The sequence below is a fragment of the Spea bombifrons genome, chromosome 3, assembly GCF_027358695.1.
Source record: "Spea bombifrons isolate aSpeBom1 chromosome 3, aSpeBom1.2.pri, whole genome shotgun sequence".
Taxonomy (NCBI): domain Eukaryota; kingdom Metazoa; phylum Chordata; class Amphibia; order Anura; family Pelobatidae; genus Spea; species Spea bombifrons.
In genome coordinates this window covers 75,972,137-75,993,398 of record NC_071089.1, presented here as the reverse complement: position 1 = coordinate 75,993,398, position 21,262 = coordinate 75,972,137, and the positions used below count along the sequence as shown (strand labels likewise).

Here is a 21,262-nt window from a genome sequence, read left to right as displayed (position 1 = left end):
TAAAAATTGCAAATTGACCAAAATTTCCTGATTTTGTTAATTGGTACAAATCCCCAAAAATGAGGCCAGAGCCCCCCACGAAACAGATGAAACCTAAGCAAAAAGCTCAGACGTTTTGTCTAAAATCTGTTGGCTTTTTCATTTGCACTCCCTCTTCCCGGAATTTCACCCGAAGTTATGTCCACAGAGATGCAGACAAAAGAAAGAAGAGAGAAGAAAAGACAGAAAAGAGAAGATAAAAGGTACAAAAGAGGATGTAAACTATGTGTACTTTAAGGGGATATGAAGTGTATGTATTTACATATATTGCAGGAGCAAGCCCATAGCTGACAACTAGACTAGACAAAAACAATTTGACGAAATGTTGTCCATTTCTTATCAGACAACACATTTTAATTCCTGCCATTTCAGTTGGGACAACATTCAGAGGGGCTTTTCCATTAAGTTGTCAGTTGAAATTAATTGTCATACACCCGCATTCACTCTCTCATGCTCTCTCACTCTCCCAATTGGGAGATGCTGCCTTCTTGGCACTATCCTTTTCCAGAAATACTCTTTGAGACCAGAATAATGAAGATTTTCTTTGCACATTTTTCTGCTAACTCTGGACTCTTGGAGTACTTCTGCAAAAGACCTCTACCCTTTTACAGGAGTGGTCTGGGAGAAACCGATGGAGAAAGAAGACAAAAGAATGAATAACAAGAAGAGTCAAGAGAAGAAGCTGAGCTGCATGAAAGGAGACATTAACCTGGAAGCGGTCAGCAGAGAAGGTAGGGAGACATTGAGAAAGAGCGTGAGAGAGTATAAAAGAGAGCATGAGAAAAGTGTGAATGAGTGCGTGAGAGAGTGAGTGAGAATGAGAGAGCATGAGAGACAAATCTACTGGCAACATTATTGTAGTTTTTGAAAACTACAAAGACTCTTACAGAAGCATGAACATACCTCTTTAAAATGAGTCATGTTACTACAGGGAAAAGTAACTGGGGACTTGTGTTTCAGCACCTTAACTTTACTATAGATTATGGAACAGCCAACTCAGTGAGCTTCTGTTAAAGGAAGAATTTGGCTGGAACCGGATAATGTATGGTTAAATTAGTGAAACTTTTCCAACGTCGCTCCACCCATTGAACTTCTAAAGGTCCACCTCTGCCTTTCATAGTTGAGAAACCTGCCAGCATTGGTCCTTAACTGCTCTAAACCTGTCATTATTGGCCCTTCATAATCAATAGTGATATTAGAGAGTGAAAGGCGCAACTCTCCTGCCAACTTTCCTAGTGAATGGATTTCAAATTTGTGCTTGGATGCCAGTTTTGGCTCTGCTCAATGTCCTCTGGATCATTTATGTCTCCTTTTTTCCTTAGTTTGTCATTCCTTCTGAATAAAGTACCAAAAAGCTCACATGAGTCAACATTTTTTTCTAAATAGGACCAATAAAAAATATTAACCTACAACTAAAGACCCTATGCTGAGACAGATTGATGTACATATTTTACATATATTTTTTGACATTCTTTTGAAATATCTGTTTAAACTAGTTTCAATACCACTATTTTGTTCTCATTAAATTGCCAAACTTACCAGCGCCAGTCATAAAGATTACTTACTGAAAATAAATTGAATAACTAAATTTAGCTTAGCTTTGCTTTATATTGTAACCGTGTTGCAATAAAAATGAACAGTGCTTAGTTTTAGCCCATTTACATGCAATTGATGCTGCAAGATCAAGCAGCAAAATCCATTATAGGGACTTGAAAAAACCCAACAGCCTCATTTGAACAACTGGAATCTATTATTTAAATCAGTATTAGATTTTAATGCATATTGACTCTCAATTAGTAATCGGGCCATGTAACAATTACAAATTATTTCCCCTGATCTGGATATGTGTGGACAGAGCTTAGCACAAAATAAAACTCATTACCACTTTACAAATGTTATCATAGAGTATGTCAATTAGGACATCTCTTGAATGAATGTCTAAGATAAACAAGTATACATCTAAACTGGTCATTATTGCAATACACTAGAGGGAATGACAGAAGACAGAAGAAGAAGAAAGAGCTGTGGAAAAGGACACAGGGGCACTAAAGCAGAGACAATGTAAGAGAGCGTTAGAAAGAGTTACTGAGAGTTTGAGAGACAGTAAAAGTGAAAAAGCAACTTAATACAAATGAAACTGTTGAGCTCTCTCCTCAGAGGTGTAACTGAGGGGCTACTGGGACTAAAGCCCCTGGTCTCAACTTCCTAGGCTTGAATGGAGACTCTGGCATACTTAAGCTCCAGGGTCTCCATTTGCAGCTATGGCCTGGCTAGGGAGCTCATAGATCTCCCTTTATCTGACCCCAAACTAATGCGGACCACTGGCATATAATGCCATAAAGGCGGAGAAGGAAATTAGTAAGCATCTCCCTGACTCTCATAATAGATGCAGCGGTATAAAACCATTTAAGACCAAAAGCTGTAAACCATACAAACATATAAATGAATCATCTACACATAAAGGAACTGAATCATATTAATGTATACATCATTCAGTGCAGCTGGTATACATGGTACATCAATAGCAATAGTAAATGGAATGTTTTGCACGCCACACATTATTTGGGCGCAGTGTCTCAGAACATTATATTAATGTGTTATATTAATGATTTGATTCTAAGAATATTATCTTCAAACTAAAACAAATTAGTGACAGAAGTTTTATATTATATACTGTATATATATATATATATATATATATATATATGTGTATATATATATATATATATATATATATGTGTATATATATATATATATATATATATATACACATATATATATATATATAGTTGTGTGAAAAAGAAAGTACACATATAGGGACGTAAGAACAATTGTATGTTCCTTAGCAGGTCTAAAAAATATGTAAATGCAACTTGAGATGAACAACAATGCATGACATATTACACGGTGTCATGATTTATTCAACAAAAATAAAGCCAAAATGGAGATACTATGTGTGAAAAACTAAGTACACCATTACTGCTTCCATAGGAATTAAGATGCTAAGTAGCAGACGTGCTGCAAATCAAATGCCCTTGTTTAATTGATCATCAGCAAGTGTGACCACCTCTGGAACATTCAGATGTGTGTTAACACAATCCCAAGGAGGAAAGACTTGATTTTGAGCAATGATCTTAGAGAACCAATTGTGTCTACCCATCAATGTAGGTTGGGTTATAAGGCCATTTTCAAACAATTTAAAGTCCATCATTCTACAGTGAGAAAGTTACAAAAGTTGAAAACATTCAAGACAGTTGCCAATCTTCCCAGGAATGGACATCCTTGCAAATTGTCCCCAAGGTCAGACCGTGCAATGCTCGGAGAAATTGTAAAAAGCACAATAGTTACATCTCAAACTCTACAGGCCTCAGTTAGCATTTTAATTGTTAAAGTTCATGACAAAACAATTAGAAAACAAATGAACAAGTATGGTTTGTTTGGAAGGGTTGTCAGGGGAAAGCCTTTTCTCTTTTAAAAGAACATGAGAACACAGCTTAGGTATAATGCAGTCTTGGATGCCAAAATAATTGAATGGATAATGCCGTGGTCAGTAGACAGAAGGTTGAAGTAAATGATGTTTATTTGGAGGAAGTAGTCATTACTTATGGAGTACCTCAGGGATCAGTATTGTGACCAGTACTTTTTAACCTTTTAATAGAGATATTACTGATGGTTTTACTGGTAAGCAATAATCGCTTTAAGCTGTGTGCGTATGTGAGCGCACAAAGGTTTTGCAGCCACAATGTGCTGTGCGCACAAAGGCTACTAACATATTTATCCCCTCCTCATCCTCAGCCCCTGAGTCTGGCAGTGTGCAATGCAGTGTTCCTCTGCAAATCTGCCGGTCAGAGCTGCACCAGATATGACATTATAACCAATGTGGCGCTGACTGGCAGATGTGCATAGAATAGAGTTCAGAGGAGGAGTACAAAATTATGACATAATGTATGAATTTTTAATTATTTCAAATAATGTGGTTTGCATTAACTTTATGATTCACGCTGCCTAAAGCTATTTAGACATAGGGAACTGCTGCAAAATGCAATCCCTTTGGTTAAGGTATGAACTACTGTTAAATCATGCAACTAAGGCTATTGAATGTGTATGTTTTTCCATTGGTTGAACTCAACCAAAGTAATGGAGGGCAGAAACAATAAATTCTACAAGCACCAATTACTCACAGTAAAATGTCAGAGCAAGGGTGCTCCTTCTGCCCTGAATAAAACACTGAAGGGCAAGGAAGATTATTTTTCAGCAAGCCATTGTTGGAACATTGCCACCAGAGCTGTGAGTAATGTTCCCCAGTTAGATTCATGTTACAATAAAATTTGTTCAGAATGTTAAAAGGGAATGTTTGAGTATAGTGAAGAAATATCCTTCATATAGAAAAATCAATACACTGGACATTAAGTTCTAAGTATGGGATATAAAACATGTATTTAAAATGTTGTTGCTTCTAATTTAATTTTAATATAATGATATATTTTAGACACAAAATTAATAATTTTGTATTCTATTAAAAATAAGTTAAGTAAAAGCTGCCCTATCACAGATGCGGTTTTAGACAAGTGTGGACCAAACAAACTTGATCAAACAGATAAATGAAAAAAGGTCCAAGATTAGCAAGGGAACATACAACGTCGAGAGATACAGTATGTATATGTGTATATATAGTATATGCATTATACACTCACTGGCCACTTTGTAAGGTACACCTTGCCCTCAGAACTGCCTTCATTATTCATGGAATACTTTCTATGTATGTGTCCCCCACACCATTACACCACCAGCAGCCTGAACCATTGATACAAGGCAGGATGGATCCATGCTTTCATGTTGTTTACAACAAATTCTGACCCTGCTATCAGTCTGTAGCCCACCTGCTTCAAGGTTTCAACGAATTGTGGATTAAGAGATGGTATTCTGCATACCTTGGTTGTAACGAGTGGTTATTTGAGTTACTGTTGCCTTACTGTCATCTCAAACCAGCCTGCCCATTCTCCTTTGACCTCTGACATCAACAAGGCATTTTCGTCCACACAACTGCTGCTCACGGCATGTTTTCTCTTTTTCGAACCATTCTCTGTAAACCCTAGAGATGGGTTTACAGAGAATATTAACACAACCTGACACCCACACATCCAGACAGTCACAGCCACTTACACTAACACACACATGGGCAGTCATACTTACACACATGCATGCACTAACACACCAAGACACTCACACTAATACATACACCCAAACACTCACACTGACATACAAACTCAAACATAACCAGACACTTACACAGACACTCACAGTAACATACATACACTAGTATATCCAACTCACACACACATGACACTAACTCACTTGTTTTGCATCTACTCAGCCCGTCTTCAGTGCAGCTTGCACAGAGTTTGCAGGGTCATGCAATGTAAAATTATGCAACGCTGCTGAACCCATAAAGAGGTAATCCTGGGAGTTAGGATTTGGTTCTTGGGGGACAATTACCCAAGGATGAATATGTTAAAACTTTTGTAATATTAGGTTACAATAAAAAACAATAATTTTAGTATTAAATACGAAATGTGTTAAAAAATACAAATAATTAATTTTCCTTGAAGTGTAAATGGGCATCTTAAAAGTTATTTTTGTGTTTAAATACTTTTTTGAAAGCATAATGGAGAACCAGCAAGTCTACTGAGTATTCTTTGAATCGATATTTTTTCTTTATAATTGGCAGACTAATACAGAGTGAACATCTTAATGTAGACACATAGTACTTGCTGACCTTCGTTGGCAGCAATTGTTAGTGTGACAGGTACATACAGTTCTTTTGATACGCTTTTGTTTTCACCAATTCCATCTGTTATTATGTAATACTTAGCATAAATATTTTACTACTAGTTCTGGAAGATATACGTGACTCCTTTTTATATTTTGATATCTAGGTACATAACACTTACTCGGAAGCTCAAAAACTACAGTGGACCCCAAATATGTTATCAATGGTCATCACACCTCATATAACGAGAGATCAATGCTAACATTAAGTAAGAGCCGCATCTATAACCACTTTATAAACATGCTAAAGGTCAATTCATTAGCAGGGAAATTGATTGGGTAACAAATTAGCATGCAAATTGATTGTCTGTACATTAGGACTAATGTGTAAGTCTGGCAGACCAATTTATAAATGACAGGTACTTTTTTATTACCAAGATGAAGATCACAATTTTGAGGAGAATTTTGGATAATGTATAAATAATGTTTCTGGGTAACATTATTAAATATGAATTATCAAGTCACAATAATAATAGACCCAGCAATAAGATTTCCTGTCTTTGTGCTGGTGTGCCTTACTGTATTCATGGAAACAATGGTGTATTTTTTTTATACAAGCATTTGTTATGCTGCTTTATTTTACTTTTACTTCTTTTTGAACATTGCCTCCCTCAGCCTATTCGCTTGTGACCTTACCCACAATATGTGCCTTCCATCTGGGTACCTTGCATCTATTATGACACATAGGGAAACTAATAAATCTACTGCATACAGCGGCCTTGGGATAGCTGTCAATCAACTATCCAAAAGAAGACCAATCCTAATCCCACAGGATCCAAAAACTGGATTATATTTTTCAAAGAAGGCACCAATATATCTAATTTTAAGAACATGGTGCCCATTGGTAGTTGGAAGAATTAGTAAATGTGGTTGAAAACATAATAGTCAATTGGAAAATCCCACCTAAATTATCATTTTCTTGCCGCAACCAATGGAAAAAAAACTGCAATATTCCTTTTACTCTGTCAAGAACTAGTCAAATAATCATGGTTTATGTTTTCAGTTATAACCATATAATATCAAATTGTACTTAAAACGTATCTGACGTTTTTGTAAGTAATGTGATTGATAATGATTAACCAATGGATGCTTGAGTTATTGGTTGGCTGAAAATACTACCAAATTGTCAAAGTCAACAGACAATCACAAATTGTGCTGACATGGTATAATCAATATGTATGTATAAGATAATGTTCCAAGCCAAATTATTAGAATTTATAATTATGTTCAAACAGAGTAATAATCAATGCATGTATTTAACTGGAATCCTAAAATACTATGTAATTAAGGCATTATAAATTCAAACTTGTGGCTTTCCACTATAATGAATAGTTTTATTGGTAAATATATGTTGCTGTAGTGAGTAACAATGATTACATAGATAATAAATACCACTTATTTTACAATTATAATTGTGGTGTACCAACCGCACACACACACTCATATCACCCACACATCCAATATATATATATATATATATATTTACTAGTATTTAAAAAAAATTATAATAAACTATATACTTCACAAATAAGTTATTTGTCGGTTTAAGAAATAAGGGAATGGAAATAATTTGGAGCTTTATGTACATCTTAATAGCTTGGAGCTATGTTTCCCACTTTATTAAAAGATATCATAATACTATGGATGACACAACAGTCTGACATAATGAAAAATACAATGCCAAAACACTAGGTTCTCTGATGATGATAATGATGATTTATTAGAAGAACAGCTGATTATGAGGTTACTAACAGTATATGTTTTGAATTAAAACAGAAATTAAATATTGCTAGTAGCAAATATATATGAACTCACAGAGCTTTAAGAGGTGTGAGTGACTTATGGAGTAAGGACAAAATAATATGCCTTTCACCTCTGTGTCAAGCTGACCTGGGGTTCTGTTTTTTTTATCTTGCTATTCCTAGAACTGTGAGAATTAGCTTTTAGCAAGTCATCAAATTCATGTTGTTACATTGAAGGTGATGAAGGCAGAAGGAATCCAATCTTTAAAAAAATGATTCAATTCATAAAGGAAATGCATGTAAATGAAAGGATAGAAAAATTATTTCAAGAAGATATTTCCAGCACAATGATAAAAGGCAAAGCTGATCACATTTTTGTTCCCTGGAACTCTAAAAAATAAATGGAAAACTCCAATCATATTAATACAAAATATTGAATTTATAAAAATCAACGCAGTATTGTAAGAAGTGAAAACAAAGCTGTTGTAAGCAGACCACGCAAAAGAAAAAAAAAAAAACAAGAATTAAATACAGCAAGAATTAATGCACAGGAAAATATTTATATTTGTATTCATGGCACATACTTTGACAATATGAATATCCTATTATTTCACAGAGGAAAGGCTTTTTAACACAGGAATATAAATCATGGTCAAGAACATACTGAGACTAAAACTAGATTATTTTTTAATAAATATGTTACAAAAAATGTGCTTGATCTGATAAATATGTCTATAGTAAGCTCCCATTGTTAAAAAAATCATTTTAATATCAATTTGTAATACCAAATTAATCAAAATGCATAAAATATGTGCGTATTATTTTTCAGAATGATCCAGTCCGGTATTCCCATTTGATAACATGTTCTAAAATTCCATTGTTGCAAATCTACCGTGTACCCACTTATCCTTAAAGTCCCACATCAATTAAGCAACCTTCCTGGTAACACTTCCAGAAGGTTCTCTCATCATTAGTAAATGTGAATGCAAGAAACTTTGCTATGAGCAACAAGGAAAAATCAGAGGAACAATGGTACGAGAATGCAGACGTGATAATTCACTAGCTTCTGTAGCACTAAAACATCCATGGTGATTAGATTAGCCAATTTTATCTAAAGGTAGAACTAAAATATAAAACATATTCTATTCTATTGTCCATCATTGACTGTCAACGATGGTTGCAAAGTTTCAGTGTGCAATACTGTTGCAAACTATATCTGTTACCAATGTGTGATTTCACTTCCCCTGGTAGATACTGTATATGTTTAGAGAAACAAATGTGAACGTAATGTGCATTTGCTATCCTATTCTAGTAAGTAAAAGTTAACGCATGTTAGATTGATACATTTCTGGTGATCATTTAAGACTTTTCTAAAGCAGGTCTTGATGTATGTAAACACAATCACATCCTTTGTTGCATGTCGCAATGTATCCACACAGCTAAAAACAGCCAACACCTACCACAAAATAGTATGTGTGCCAACAAAAAGGTTTAATGAAATGTGTGTGGCTATAGTGTGTCCGTTTATGCAAAAGTCTGCACGTGTTATTTTGCACATAAGAAATACAATTTCCTATTAAAGTAGCTAACGGCCGAATAAAAATGGTGTGGCAAAATTGTTCATTTACTGACCAATCTTTTTAACAAAGAAAAAAAAAACATGTTTCTGGGCAATAATAGAACCAAGCCCATTGTGCAGTGCACATAGAATTTGGATTAGTCGTTCGATTCCTTACAAATGAGCCAAATGGCTACTCACAAATAGTTCTGATTTGCAGGAGGCATAAGAAGTAATTCTGAGGGTATGTTCCACAATGACACCAGTCTGAAAAACAAAAGAGAAAAATATCCAATAATAATATAATATCTTTAATTTTTCTAGATTAAAGAGATGATGCAATCATATTATGTAATGTATCTGTCATAAAAATGTAAGTGTCTTTAGTGGGCGGTCTACATGTCTTACAAAAAAGGACTCTCACTAACTATTTAGGCACTGGTTACAAAACATTATTTCCTCCAGTATTGTTAAGGTGCAGAGAAAAAAACAATTTTGGAACCTTGAATGAACTGACTACTAGTGGCATTAAGATTAGGTAAAGCTAGCTGCAGGAATGAGGAATGTGGCGCTTGGGAACATGATTATAGTGCTAGAAGAGATTGCTTGCCTCAAATATATGGGGGTTTTCTATCTCTAAATCCACTCTGGGTCATACTATACAAGGTGCTGATTTAATAATATGCATGGTGCATCAAACTCAACGTGATTGCATCACCTTTATAATCTACTTGCATTAAAGATATTGTAGTAAAATTGAATATGCTTCTATATATTTGAAACACTGACATACAGCTCATAGCTATATTATTGTCAGATATGCTTGAAACCGCTCTATGTGATTTGTGAGTTTTCCTTTGGCTCCTTTGCTTTCAGAGAAAAAATACTGAATTTCCAAGCTGAATGTTTAGTGCTCTAATTGGTATGGCAGGTAAAATAAAAAATCTGGTATTTTCAATTGAATTCCAAAAGGGGAATATACCTTCAAAAATATAACCCAGATACATATAATGAAACATTATAGCTCAAGCATCCTATCTCCTCAACAAAACCACCTCTTGCGATTATGAACAAATAAACAGAGAAGCATCCTCTTAACAGAAAGAAAAACAATTCTACATCTAGATCAAAAGGTGTTCATGTATGTATGCATTACAGACAATTCTTCAAGCAGTCTATAGGGTTCTACCATAGCAGTTAAGAGTCATAGGTCAAAGACGTTATATCAACCTAGGGAACCAGGACCAAGGTAAACATTTGATAAACCAATCAGCCACTAGAGACAATATTACTTCAGTGTGAATCATTGTTATTGAGTGACATAAGTTTCACTCCCAAATTTCCCCTTGCTGCAAGGTCCATGAACAACCCAGAAGAGAACAATGTGTGCCATCAGGATGATGGCTTGCCAGTTAGAAAGCAAAACAGTATACTGTTTCTGGTATAAACACAAATTAAATCACATACAAATATAGTACAAATCTGAAAAAGTGATATTAAATATTTTTTTTCATACACATCTGTAGATATATTACAAAAGAAGTATTTGTGCATAAGTTTGTTGCTTGCCAGTATAATTTTTTTAAAAAGTCAAAGTATCCCAATGTTTCACAAGCAGTAAAACGCATAGCACACCTTGCTATACATTAATAGTTAGAAGGATAGTAAAATTTGTGGGGACTTTCAAGGATGGCCCTCCAGGGGGTGTGTCTATTTAATTAGGCAGAACTAGCCACATGTAGTGGTGGGGTTAGCCCAAAAACAATTGAAAGTGGACAGAATATGGTAAGATTTGAGTGGAGAGTGGGCTGACTGTGGAGAGGAGCCAGCAGAGCAAAGCTTAATTCTTAAACCAACATACACCAACAGAGGCCCAGTAATGAGTTATGTTTTCCTGAGCCTCATAAAAAATATGAAGAGATCCCAAGTATGATTTTACACAATGTCACAGTTCTTTATACTTTATGCAAGAATCCACATCCTGGTATTTTCTTTTGGATCCCTATTTGGGATAAGAGGTAAAACATTTAAATGGCATGCTTTATTCTAGCTAAACTGATGACAGATTTATAGATTGGGGGGGACTTTCAATTCTGAAGCATAATTCCCTCATCATAATAATAATAATTATAATAATAATGAATTTCTGCATTACATTAATATACTTTGGAGAGAGAACAATTTGCATATGGCGTCAGGTTGATGATGTCAGTACACAAAGTTAAGCAGAATTAAAGTAAATAAACTAAATGCCTAAAATAAAAAAAAAACAAATAAAAATAGGATGTGTTTATATTGTGTAATATTTTGGATTTTGTTTTAAGATATAACTAACTTATTATTGAAATAAAAACACTAAAGCAAGTTTTGCAATTTATGTGAGATGATCAAATTTCATATGTACAGTCTTATTCTACATCAGAAATATAGTTATTGTGACATAACTATGACTCTGACATACATCTTATAGATAGGTTATTAACAGCACAATAAGTTAATACAATTTAAAAAAAATGGGTGACATTTACCGGAACAAGGAATTTTTTAATCTCTTCTAAAGCATGACTCATGCGTGAATAAGCTTCTCCCGGTGGAGCAAACACTTCAATTAATACATGAAGTTCATCACTCAAGTGTGCATATTTCGCTTCCCCACTCTTCCTTAATTCTTCTTCCTGAAAGATGTCATTTATAAGAATGAGAATCATTTGTATCACATTGATTTATAGCAATAAGACGCAACTTCTATAGAAAAAAAAATTGAGAACAAAGTACATACAGCTCAGAGAAATTTGAAATATATTAAATTATAAGCATTCCTCATTATGGATTCAATTAGGTTATTTAAGATTTTCAACATAAAGTAATTGCATATGGCTTATTAATGTTCCACACTTAAATATTTTAGATTTAAACTAGCTAGTGATTGCTTGACTTCAACTGACAACTGCAATGATAGTGAACAAGAGAAGTTGGATCATTAGCGTATATCTGATGAAAAATTCATAACTGTACATGATGAGGAAAAATTTGAAAAAGCTGCATGCCTAAAATAATATTATTATGGAACGAAAACTCAATTTCGCATAATAACATTAGGGTCAGTAGCACTGTATAAAAATGGAAAAGTAACATAATCTAAAGATTAACTAAAGAATTAACAAGCAAAAAAGTAGCTTCAACTGTATAGGTTTGCATATGATAGCTGCAATATGACTATGTGACCTTTTCACTAAATGTGAGTGCATTCGTGAAAGAAAGGGTTAAATAAAGGTGCAACTCAAAAATTCACTAAATCCAACTAAAATTTGCTCTTCGAATTCCATAACCTATAGTTGCTTGTGGGTTGGAACTAAGTTTGGCATCCCCAGGAGGCTGTGATATGACTTATTTTACACCCCCTTTTTTACACTTAAAATAAATAAATGTAAAAAAAGAAAGCACAAAAAAGGGGTCCCCAGTAGCAACCAATTAACCTCTTAACAACCCCCCTTCCTCTTGTTCCTGGTGGGCCAAGAGTAGTTTAATAAACCTGGAGGTGTTATATAAAATACCCTATGGGCAAGTCCAGTGCCGGATATAAAGACCCGGAACGACTATACTTCTGTGTGGTCTTTTGATGCTTATCTGTATCCTGAAGCATTGTTTAAACTCCTGGCCTGTCTGACTACTCTCCACCTTGTGATTTTGCACTTTGCTGACCTAAACTGTGTGCCATATCTGGCTATCCTGATCACTTGCTCTGTGTACCAACCTTGGTTCTATCTGACTTCCTGCTTAGTGTACCAGACTCGCCATTGGCTGCCTACCTGTACTGTGTACCTGATCTGGCTTCCTGGGGCTACTTGTCCTGAGCAACTACATGTGGCATCTCCTATTTACACATATTTGGCCCTCTGGCAAATGCTTTTGTACCTACAGTTGTGCTCAAAAGTTTGCATGTCCTGGCAGAAATTATGAAATGTTGGCATGAATTTTAAAAATCTGACTGATCATGCAAAAAACTGTTTTTTTTTTATTTCAGGTGATCAGGTGAAGCCATGTATTATCACATAGTTGTTCGGTTCCTTTTTAAATCAGAATGATAACACATATCACCCAAATGGTCCCAATCAAAAGTTTGTTAGGTCTCACGTGGATGCACTGAGCAGGCTAGATACTGAGTCATGGGGAACAGAAAAGAAAGACCTGAGTAACACAGTAATGAAACTTTATAAAGATGGAAAAGGATATAAAAGATATCCAAAGCCTTGAAAAAGACAGTCAGTACTGTTAAGAAATGTATTGTTCTCTTGATACTAAGCCAAGGTCAGGTAGAGCAAAAAAAAGAATTCAGCCCCAGCTGCTAAAAAAAAAATTTTGTTGAGCCTGGCACAATTGGACAATGGGAGACTGGAAGAACGTTGCCTGGTCTGGTTTCTTGAACATGACAATGAGTTCACTGTACTCCGATGGCCTCCACAGTCACAAGGTCTCAATCCAATAGAGCTCTTTTGGGATGTGGTGGAACGGGAGATTCGTATCATGGATGTCCAGCCAACAAATCTGCAGCAACTGCGTGATGCCATCATGTCCATATTGACCAAAATCTCTGAGGAATATTTTCAGCACCTTGTAGAAAGTATGCCACGAAGAATGAAGGAAGTTCTGAAGGAAAAAGGGGGTCCAACCCAGTACTAGCAAGGTGTACCTAATAAAGTGACCGGTGAGTGTTTGACACGTTACATTGTAGTAAACATAGCACAGACAGCTGCCGATACGAGATAAAGATGGTAAAGAGACATTGTAAACAAGATGATGGCTTAAGTTCTTGAATATTCGACCAAGCCATGAGTGTCTGGCTAGCATCCAAAGGCATGGCCGACCACTACTATTTGTGTCAACAAACACAGTACAAGATAACACCAAGTGACGTCAACTATGTACCAGGGTGGAAAAAAGACCAGGACACACACATAACTACTATCCATCTGTTGTAGTGAGCCCTGGGGTTCTTCAGTTCCAGTTTAGGACCATCCAAAACCCTTCCCTGCTGCCCAATTGATTCATGCAAACACTTGTGATACATACACCTTCCCTTGTTAACGGTTGTGTTTTCACTGTCCAAAAGCTTGTGGGGAACAAATCACGTTGCAGGGAGCACCAGAAATGAAATAGTTTCTAACAACAAATCTAGCACTGAGAACACACACATAAGTTATTAACACAAAGAAAACAATTTATTATTCAGTGACACTTTAGGTCACTGATTATTGGTTGCTCTCACATATCAATGTCAATGGCCTAAACTTGTTACTTACAAGTGATCTGACTAGATTAGATTTAACCAAATAAAATGCTAGGTTCTCACTGATTAATCACCCTTTAGGTCTCTTATCATTCATATGTCTCATTGTTCAATAGCCAGAGGCCTAATTTGAGCATTATCCCTATCAATATACAGTAACTGTAACTTAATCATAACCGTATCTAATACTTTCACGTTCCACTAACAGAACTCTGGCCCTACCCCTTACCCCATTCCCTAACCTCTAAAATCCCCCACTAGGAACACAACCCTGTTTTGTCAGCCTAGGGTCATTTCTCTGATTTTCTTTTTTAGTTCTATTTTTTACTACACACAAACAGCAAAAAAACATTTCAAAGTTTTATAATAAAGTAGTACAATACTAATACAGCAATACGTTCTACTACTCGGAAGATATTAATCACATTGTACAAATTCATTTTATTATTTGCCCTATAGAAAGCTATAGAGCTATAATAATTCATATAATAAAATATAACAATAATATATATATATATATATATATATTAAAAAAAATTAATCATTAAATCCTATATTCTAATTTTATATGCCCGAAAAACCAACCCTCAGATCTCTTTGTTATTAAAAATTCCAAATTTGCTGGCCTCCAGTGTGTTCTTTTTAACTGTTTTATTGTGTACACAATAAATTAATGCAAAGTAAATGTTGCTTTCATTTTCACAGTGGAAAATTCACTATTGCGCTAACTCATTAAAAAGATTAAAATAATTTATCACTTCCCTTGTGAGCCTTAATCAAGCTATGAATAAAAAAAAATGCACAGATTTAAATACTTGCTATAAATAATTGAAATTTATTCAAAAAGGAAACAGGAAACATAGGGAGTGATTGAGTGTTACAATCCAAGATAATCTGCTGCCTTTTGAGAAAAGGTTTTATCATTAATTTACAATAACTGATCACAGAACTATAAAACAGAAAACAAAAACATAGGAAAATGTAATTTTATTCTGGGATTTTTGTACTGGTCAAGAAAAGATTTTAGATATTTGGGAAGACTCTGCTATAGCTACATTTAGTAAATATAGCACCTTGCATACTAAAGAGCAAATTGTGGCTTTTCTTATGTATCAATTTCAGCAAAACAAGCAGTACTCAGAAACACTCCTACTTACTGTGCTACATAGCCAGCCCCATTTTCAGGTATCTACATATTTGTGCATTCAGTTCTTGGGGACATTGTCCCCTAGCAGATAGATTTAGAATTACCCTAAGGCTGGAGCTAAAACCCGTGAACAACCAAGGAGAAATTCTATACTTACTCCCACAAAATGGAAATAATCTCTATATATGTTTGCCACAAAGAAATTTTATTGCTTAAGAGATTTTTACCATATGTTTGTTAAAACATGATTCGCCTTTTCCATATGTGATGTACCAACACAAATTATAAATTGTTTTATCCACAGCAGGGTCTCCCTTTGAAATCATAGAAATACATAAATCATAATAATTATTAGTGATAATGAATAGAAAATACTATTAAAAAATAGGATTTCCCCACCCTGCAATGTTACCTAGAATTTGTTACACACAGTAGCTGGCACAGCTGAACAGTAACCCAATTGATGCTATATAATTTATGTTATGATATATGTTCTATATATATATATTACTTGTAGTGATAGGGCTAAGGGATACTGGGGCACTTAAAAAAAGTTATTTTTAAATTATTTTTATTATTGTATTGATTGAGATCACTGGGCTCCCCATACATTTTGTTTATTTATTTTATTATTTCATTTTTCCTCCTATAATTTCATTTATCATATAATAAAATTAGAAAATCTCCCTTGCCTCCTCCTGATGTTTCTGTGCTGATCACACTGTGATCAGTAAGCATGGCTCGATACACTACTGAGTCTGTCCTTTAGTGAAGCTCTGGTACCAGCACTGACCCCGCCCGATAGGAAATGTCTAATCTTGTAGTCAGGCATTCCTTATATTATGGTGAACTGGCAATCACGACAAGTATCATTACACACAATAGGCTTCGATGATGGGTTTTGTCAACAGGGGAGAGTCCAGCCTGATCTTCCATGTCAGGACATACAGGTATGTCCTAATGGGCAAACTGGATTAAAGGATGTACCGGTTTGTCCTAAGGGGCATAAAGGTATTAAAACAGTACTAGTGTTCGCATGATATTTTCAGAGGGATGCAAAATACTCCTTTGAATGTATTCTAGCATTGTTATCTTAGTCCAAGATGTACAGACTAGCTACTTTTGATGCTACCTTTGCTAAACAAAAGAATAGCTTAGTTAGCCTGACACAAACACTCTGACTAATAAAAATCTAAAGAGCTAAGGGTTTAATTCCACAAGCAAGGCTTCTTTACTAGAATAGTGAGCTCAAGGAGGTATTTAGTAGGAAAAGTCACCCAAACGTCAGCAATAGCAGCCTCCACATTTGCAGATAAACACAGTTAATTCGTATAAAATAAATATAGGTATTTTTAAATACATCCCTGTATATAGCATTCTATTTAATGCTCAAAGAAAAATATTTAGTATTGCATGGGAGTTCCCTTTTCATAAAGAATCACAAATCATTCAGTTTGCAGAAAATAATTATCTTTTGAGTATTTGTCTAAAAACAGCTAGTCTTTTATAGGTCCAATTAAGAACTCTAATAACATATATGAGTAAAACTGGCACACATTTATTAAAACTAGGTATCAAACGCCCTTGCTAGAAATATATTAGCAAACCAAAAATAAAACCAACATGCTTATGTTTTTAAATATCTTATATTTAAAATAAGTCCAACAGACACATATACTTCCAACCAAAACCATAAACTGATTTCCAACCATACCAGGCTAAATGCATTTATCTGTTGGCAAAGAATATATCACCATTAACACATTAAAAAGGTGCTGTTCTGTGATTATGCTGGCTCAGCTAGTACCACGGTGAACTTTTATTGTGAACATGGTTTAAAGAACACTATTCAAATTAACTGTAATACCACTAACCAAGATACAACATTCTTAATGGAATTCAGCACAATTGCATGGATGTTTGTACTTTGTTTGAGAATTGTCATGTTCCTGGCAGGTCTCCAAATCTTTCTCAGCAGAATCTCTATCAGAACTGATAACTGCCAAAATTAACTACAGACACTACGGGATATTGTTTTTAATAAACTTAGACTCTGGAATAAATACACGAGCTCCCAATACTGTCTGCTACATTTTTAAAACCACAGCACGCTTGGTGCTCTGCAGATGATATTAAATGAAAAGGTGGTTATGCTGCAAAACACACATGAATTAAGAATGTAATAGGCTTGTGTAAATAAACAAAAAACAATTCAGACAAAATTTTCATTTCGTATTTAGTCCATTCATATTCAGACAACAAATTTTGTTTTCAGCCCTTTTGGTTCAGATGAAAATCGAGGGACATTTTACATTCGGAAACTAAATTTGTTGTAACTCATTCTAATTCACTCTCTCGTGCTCTTTTACACAGAAGCAGTTGGTGGAGTAGGTAGGCAGAGTGAGCGTGAGAAAGAGTGAATGAGAGTGCAAGAGACCGTAAATAAGAGAATAAGAGAGTGAGTGAGAGTGTGAGAGAGCAAGTGAAAGAACCATCAAAATTCAAACAAAAACTTTGCTTAGTTTCCTTTTGTTTTGTTGGGGGGTTCCCTCGTCTTTTCAGAGATTTGGATGAATTGATGTTATATAATTTTTATGATATATATATATAAGTCCAAAATTAACAATTGCACTCCAAATGCCAAATTTCTGCCCGGTGCCAAATAACTGCAGCAGTAAATAATATAAAGTCCAAAAATAATTACCGGCACTCCAGGGACTTTGCAAATGACCACACAAACAACTTCGGTTTTTAAGTCAACGTTTCAGTCTTGTTTATGTCATGTCCTGATGAAAGTCTGTAATAAACAAGACTGAAACGTTGACTTAAAAACCGAAGTTGTTTGTGTGGTCATTTGCAAAGTCCCTGGAGTGCCGGTAATTATCTTTGGACTTTATATATATATATATATATATATGCTTGCTTCGCTCACTCACATGCTCGTGGGAACTCATGCATGCCTAAGAGAGCATGGCGGGCGCATGTATGACATCAGTGAGGCTAAATATGTGCCCTTACCTCCTGCTTGCCTTGAATAGCACACATATTGAACACATATGACTTGCCCCAGCACACAGATTCCACACATGGGACTTGCCCCATGAGCCAGATCCACAAATCCACAGGACTTACTCAGCACCCAAGTTTCAACCAAAAGACTTACCCATCACCCAGGTTGCATGCACAGGACTTGCCCAGTACCCATATTGCATCCACGTGACTTAAAGAGTACCCAAGTTGCATCCAAAGGACTTGCCTAGCGCCCAGGTTACATGCACTGGACTTGTACTAATTGCACTAATAGAACCTGCCCAGAACTCTTTTAATTTGTTTTTACTATCTCTCTCCTCTTTCGCTATATATCTCTACCCATTCTCATTATCTATCCCCCTCACCTCTTCTTAATCACTAACCTTGCTGAAGACCTGTAGGGGGAGCAGTGAGACAGCAGTGGGACAGCAGTGAGACAGCAGTGGGGTCAGGTAACAGAAGAGATAGAGGGGCACAGAGCGGTCACTGAAAAATTGTTTTTCAAGAATCTTCCTGGAACTCGGACACTAGTTTATGCTTCTGAATGAACTTGTAACACTTTAACAATTAACAACATAACATAAATATACCTCTCTAATTCCAATATAGGATACCACAATAAACACATCTTAAAATAGGGTACAGTTGTATTTGTATACTGAAAATACAGTAAAATCTTGGTTATGTTATTGTTAACATAAGATTGTTATAACATGCATGTATCATTTAGAACTGCCTTTTAAGGGAAACATAGAAATACAAATTGGTACAGAATACTATGCTTACACATAAGGTTGCTGAAAGATCTACTTACATAAAGCAGGGAATATCTGTATATTCCATTTTATGTGTAAATTTATAATATTACCTATATGTTATGAGAGTGCATGTTGTCTGGGTAGCTAGCTATCAAGATTCTATTAAGCATTTTGTTGTTTGTCAGTGTTAATACCCAGTATGAATCCAACAATGTAATACATTCATGGTTAGTGTCAGCTAAGAGGAACATGTGTCTTCTCCTACTGAAGCTATTAAGAACATCTGCAGCAAAATAAAAGAAGGTTTACATGGTATTTATGCTTAACAAATATGGACCCTTGCTTTACTGTTATTAACAAAAAATGGTTCTATGAAATATAGAGATTATCTTTACTATTAACCCCTTAAGGACAATGGGCTGTTCCTAAACCCATTGAAAACAATTCATTTTGAGCCTGTACATGTACGGGCTTTGTCATTAAGGGGTTAATAAGCTTACATTACATAAACAAAAACATATATCACATATATCAGGTTGCATTACAGTATTGTAGATTACTCTTAGACGACTTTCCTTTTCTTGCTTCTAGAGTGGTGCAAGTAAACATCCAACATCCAACATCAAATCTGCTCATCTTTACTTGTAACACTCATTTTTGACATGTTTCTACTTGCCTCAAATCAGATATCTTGATATTATATGAAAAATGTGTTGAAATACATACAGATATGTATACATTAGAGTTCGGTCAAAGGAAAGAAAGCAATTTAAAAAAAAGTGACTGGATTTTTTTGCATTGTGTAGAGAATAATGAAGTTACAGATTTAAATACAGATATCCTAGATGCCATCTATCACAGAAACCTTGTTAGCAACATGTCGATAGCCAATTATTGTCGTAGTTTTCACAAAGTACACTCAGATTTCTTATCAAAGGGTTCTTTTGCGGTAAGAGTTTTTTTGAACAGAACCTGTATGCTGCTTTTTACTTACTAGTAGCTTGGATTTCAATTGTAAAAGTTTGTTGATTTATGACATAGTTTCCATTTCAACATGTTGAGCTAAATACATTGAATAGATGGATAGGCAGACTTTGCCAATGAAATGTGAAGGGCTATAAAAATGTCTCAGTGTCTGAGACAAATAATAAATATAATATTTCCCTCTGGACTAAAACAACATTTATTCTGTAAAAATAGATATACTTTATAATTGATAAACCTTTGCATTACTTTTTTTTTAGCTTTTGTAAAGTTTTGGTACACACAGGGTGTATATATATATATATATATATATATATATATATATATATATTGTAGCTATATATTCTCCCGCTACATATAGTTACTGTAGATAAACTACCTACCTCGGACATATGGTTTCCATGAATTTTAATTTTAACACACACTTTACAGACATAACACATTTTGCACATTTTAATTAGGCAAACATGAATTTCTATTTCTGTCAAATCAATTTGAAAATCAAATTATGTGACAAAAGTTATAGCTGCCTAAATTTAATTATTACAGGAAATGTAGTGAAAATAATTAACTAGACTTTTCAAATATTTTTTTTTTTTTACGTTTAAGCAAATTAGGGTAATATGAGCTGTTGTTCATCACAAATGTGCAAAATGGAATAAACCAGGAATAAGATATGAATGACATTTGTGCATCACATGATGGGAATTGATAGATTTTGTGCTTGGGACTAACAGATTCAAATTTCGAAATCCAGTTCATACAAGAAAAAAAAATTTAAAGAGCATTAAATTACATGTCAAACCTATCATGTAATACCATAAAACACCTTAGTGGACTTCTTAAGCGAGATTGTTTATACAACCTTATACATTCCCACTGTAATTA

At 34.8% G+C, this 21,262-nt stretch overlaps 1 protein-coding gene across 2 annotated transcripts in view; it reads right to left on the bottom strand.

The window, feature by feature from the left end:
• KHDRBS2 (KH RNA binding domain containing, signal transduction associated 2) overlaps positions 1–21,262 on the bottom strand; it is a 133,333-nt gene that overhangs the window by 40,619 nt on the left and 71,452 nt on the right. For both annotated transcript variants that reach the window (XR_008351021.1, XM_053458740.1), the window contains exon 4: positions 11,697–11,843. Coding sequence is in view for 1 of the 2 variants with exons in the window: in XM_053458740.1 (XP_053314715.1) it covers positions 11,697–11,843 (147 nt within the window). In the remaining variant the exon portion in view is untranslated. The remainder of the gene's footprint in view (positions 1–11,696; positions 11,844–21,262) is intronic.